Raw genomic sequence first — 3,426 nt, forward strand, 5'->3', positions numbered from 1 at the left:
AGAAAGCTAAGGATGCTTGAAAATAAACTTTTTGAAAAAGGTTTTTTTTGGAAAAAGTTTTTTAAAATTTTCAAAAAAATAAGAAATAAGAAAACAAAAATTAAAAGACTCAAATCAAAAAAGAAAGTTATACTCTTGCCAAAAAGCAAAGACAATACCTGATCTAGGGAGCAAAATAATCCGTCTGTTTGTCCAAACTCAACAATCTCCGATAGTGGTGCCAAAAACTTGGTAGCACAAATCCCCACATCTTCGTACTATTGTATCAGCAAATGCACTAGGTCGTCCAAGTAATACCTGAGCGAGTCAGGGTCGATCCCACGAAGATTGTGGTTTGAAGCAAGCTATGGTTATCATGCAAGTCTTAGTCAGGCAGATCAGAAGAAGTCAAATTTAATGTGTTTTAATATTGTATAAATTACTTTTTATATTAAATAGAGTCATTAATAGAAATAGAGAAAAAAGTAATTAGAACTCAGAAGTCGTGTAAACTATGAAAGGAGAACAGTTAAGGGTTAGAGTTGCTTAGTCTTTCTGAATTAATGTTGGTAGTACTATCTTTTCTGCTTTTGAGTGATCTCTTCTATGGCAGGCTGTATGTGATCCATGGCAGGGCTGTGATCATTGATCTCCTCTGCTACAGATTGAACACCATTGGCCGTGGTCATCCAATCTGACGAAGGGTGAAGAGCTAGTAAGTCATTCTTCTGGCGATACTACTTAAAGCGCCACAGACAAGGTCGAATCTTCCAGATCAGAGAATTTTGCTTCTTTGGATTCTAGCCTCTACCACAAAGACCCTAATCTCCCTGGAAATTGGCTGAACTGGTGTCTCGAGAAGTCCCCAACGAAATCGTGGATTAACCGTCTAAGAGATGTATAAACATAGATGTTGGCTCGCGTTTTCCAGTCACGTATTCACACAAACCCAAGTAGACGTGGTATTTTTCAGGCACGCTCATCTTAATGTGATGAATAGAGCTAATTTGTCAGATCATCCTATTCACCACGATGAAGATCGGATATACATCTTAGAAACAGATCAAACACGGATCGGAGAATAAATAGTAATACTTTTATTAATTCATAGGACTCAGCAGGGTACCTCCCCTCAACCTAGGAGGTTTAGAAATTCATACTGAAAGTAAAAACGTGTATGATGGTAAAGTTGAAGTAAAGGTTTTCAAATAACATGAATAAAATCCCCTAAATACTAAACAATGACTAGTAAGGGTAAAACAATCTATTAAGTGCTAAAATCCACTTCTGGAGCCAACTTGGTGAGTGTTTGGGCTGAGCTTTGATGAGATCCACGTGCAATGAGGTCTCTTGGGCATGGAACGCCAGCTAGGAGGTCCTCTTTGGGTGTTTGTACATTGGTTTCTTCTCTTTGGGCACTGGACGCCTAGAAGGGGGTAGGAAGCTGGCATTAGAGGATAGTTTTGGGCCTTCTAATCCAAATAAAAGTATAAATTATTATATAATGATGGAAATCTCTGGAAGTCAGCTTTCCATAGCCGTTGAGAGTGCTCCATTTAGACTTATGTAGCTCTAGAAAAGCTCTTTTGAAGGCAGGCAGGTCAGATCTAGACAACATCTACAGTGCTTTCTCTATCTCTGAATCAGACTTCTGCTCCTGCTCCTCAATTTCAGCCAGAAATTACCTGAAATTGTCCAAAAATATAAAAACTCATAGTAGAATCCAAAAATGTGAATTTAACATTAAAACCTATAAAAACTCAATAAAAACTAACAAAAAACTACTAAAAACTATATGAAAATGATGCCAAAAACGTATAAAATATCCGCTCATCAGCAATATACATAGAAAGCATAAGAATTTTCTTTCAATATCAAAATTTTCAGACCATCAAATTCTCATTACATGTTACTTGCACCATCATATCCTTGTCCATGTACTCGTAATAAACTTAAATTATTTGTTTCTAATAATGACTCAAATGCTAATTTTAGAGATAAAGTATTAGTGTTAGAAATATGAACAACAACAAGAAAATGCCCCCTAACTTGTCCTTCTTTGTTCACATACCGAGAAACTGACATTTGCTCCTTAAAAGAAATGTCCCGGGCTTCATCAACCAAAATAGCTAATAATTCATGCCCAATATCTTCAACAATAACTTTTGTCATTTCACTTGTAGCAGCTCTTACAATGTCTTTTTGGATTAAGAGTGCTATTAGTTTAAGATTCTCACGAGCATGTTTGAAAGTACAACCAATATCTTCATTATGTTGTGCAAGAAAGTTTAGAAGTTCCAAAAAATTTTCTTGATTAATAGAATTATCTGTCTTATCATTACCACGAAAGGCCAACACTTGTCGCAAATGAAATCTAATACAATCAATTATTGCTGTCAAGTGAATTTAATAATTCTTTTTAGCTTACTCAGATTATTTTTTAACAGCAGCAGTGATGCGTTGTTTTGGTCTCATAGTGCTTCACTTTGTCTCCAAGCTTGATTATGAGCACCATCTTGAATCCCAACATGAGTTTGTAGTCTCCCATTTATTTTCTAATTTGAAAAGCCATTAGTTAAAAAAAAAGCATCACCACCTTCAGTCTCGAGTTTCATAAAATAACAACAAAGATAAAAAAACAAGATTTTTGATATACTATACTCTAACCAGTTGCTATAGTCATCAAACTAATTAGGATTAAATATTCAAAAAGAAGAACCACAAGTAGTTTGTAGAAAATCATAAGTCCTTGGTTGATAACTTGAAATCTTTGGTGGTTGTCCTGGATCTACTATAAGACTCTCTACTTTGAATTCTAAAAACTTCCTTCTGTTAGAAAAGGTTAATGAATTATTTTGGGATCCAATTTCCAATGACATTGTTCACATGAAATATTTCTCCATTACTAAAAGAATAAATTTATAAACCTAAGTTAATTAATTAATAAAAATAATTTACAATTCCATACAAATTTAAAAGTACAATATAAAATTTTAAATGCAAAACATAACCAAAGAATAAGAAAAATACACAATAATACATCAAATTAAGAATGTATATAGTAAAAAAAATACAAAATATAAATGTTACACAATACAACTGCAGTGACAACAAGTCAGTAATCCACCAAGGTGCAAACTACTGAATCCCAAAAATGGCTACGCCACAACATTATTCCTTATCTTATAGCATCTTCAAATATCAAGGTTCATTGTAAAAATAATTCACAATTCCTATAAGGAGATTCATTGTAAAATCCATTTAATTTTCAACAACAAAATGCAATATCTTAATTCAATTATACATCAATATACAAAAACATAAATCATCCAATAATCCAATTATTCAAACAATATAAAATATTCAAATTTATAGTTTCATATCATTATCCTAATTTACATCAATTATTCAAATTTGAACAATATCAAATTCTTATTTCTAAATTGA

At 33.0% G+C, this 3,426-nt stretch overlaps 1 protein-coding gene across 1 annotated transcript; it reads right to left on the bottom strand.

The window, feature by feature from the left end:
* Positions 1-1,881: 1,881 nt before the first annotated feature.
* LOC140175147 (uncharacterized) lies at positions 1,882-2,527 on the bottom strand. Its single transcript, XM_072202073.1, has 2 exons — positions 2,439-2,527; positions 1,882-2,353 (listed from the first exon to the last, which is right to left on the bottom strand). The coding sequence occupies exons 1-2, from the start codon at positions 2,525-2,527 to the stop codon at positions 1,882-1,884; spliced, it is 561 nt and encodes a 186-aa protein (XP_072058174.1).
* Positions 2,528-3,426: the final 899 nt, after the last annotated feature.

This window comes from Arachis hypogaea, chromosome 9, assembly GCF_003086295.3.
Source record: "Arachis hypogaea cultivar Tifrunner chromosome 9, arahy.Tifrunner.gnm2.J5K5, whole genome shotgun sequence".
Lineage (NCBI taxonomy): Eukaryota > Viridiplantae > Streptophyta > Magnoliopsida > Fabales > Fabaceae > Arachis > Arachis hypogaea.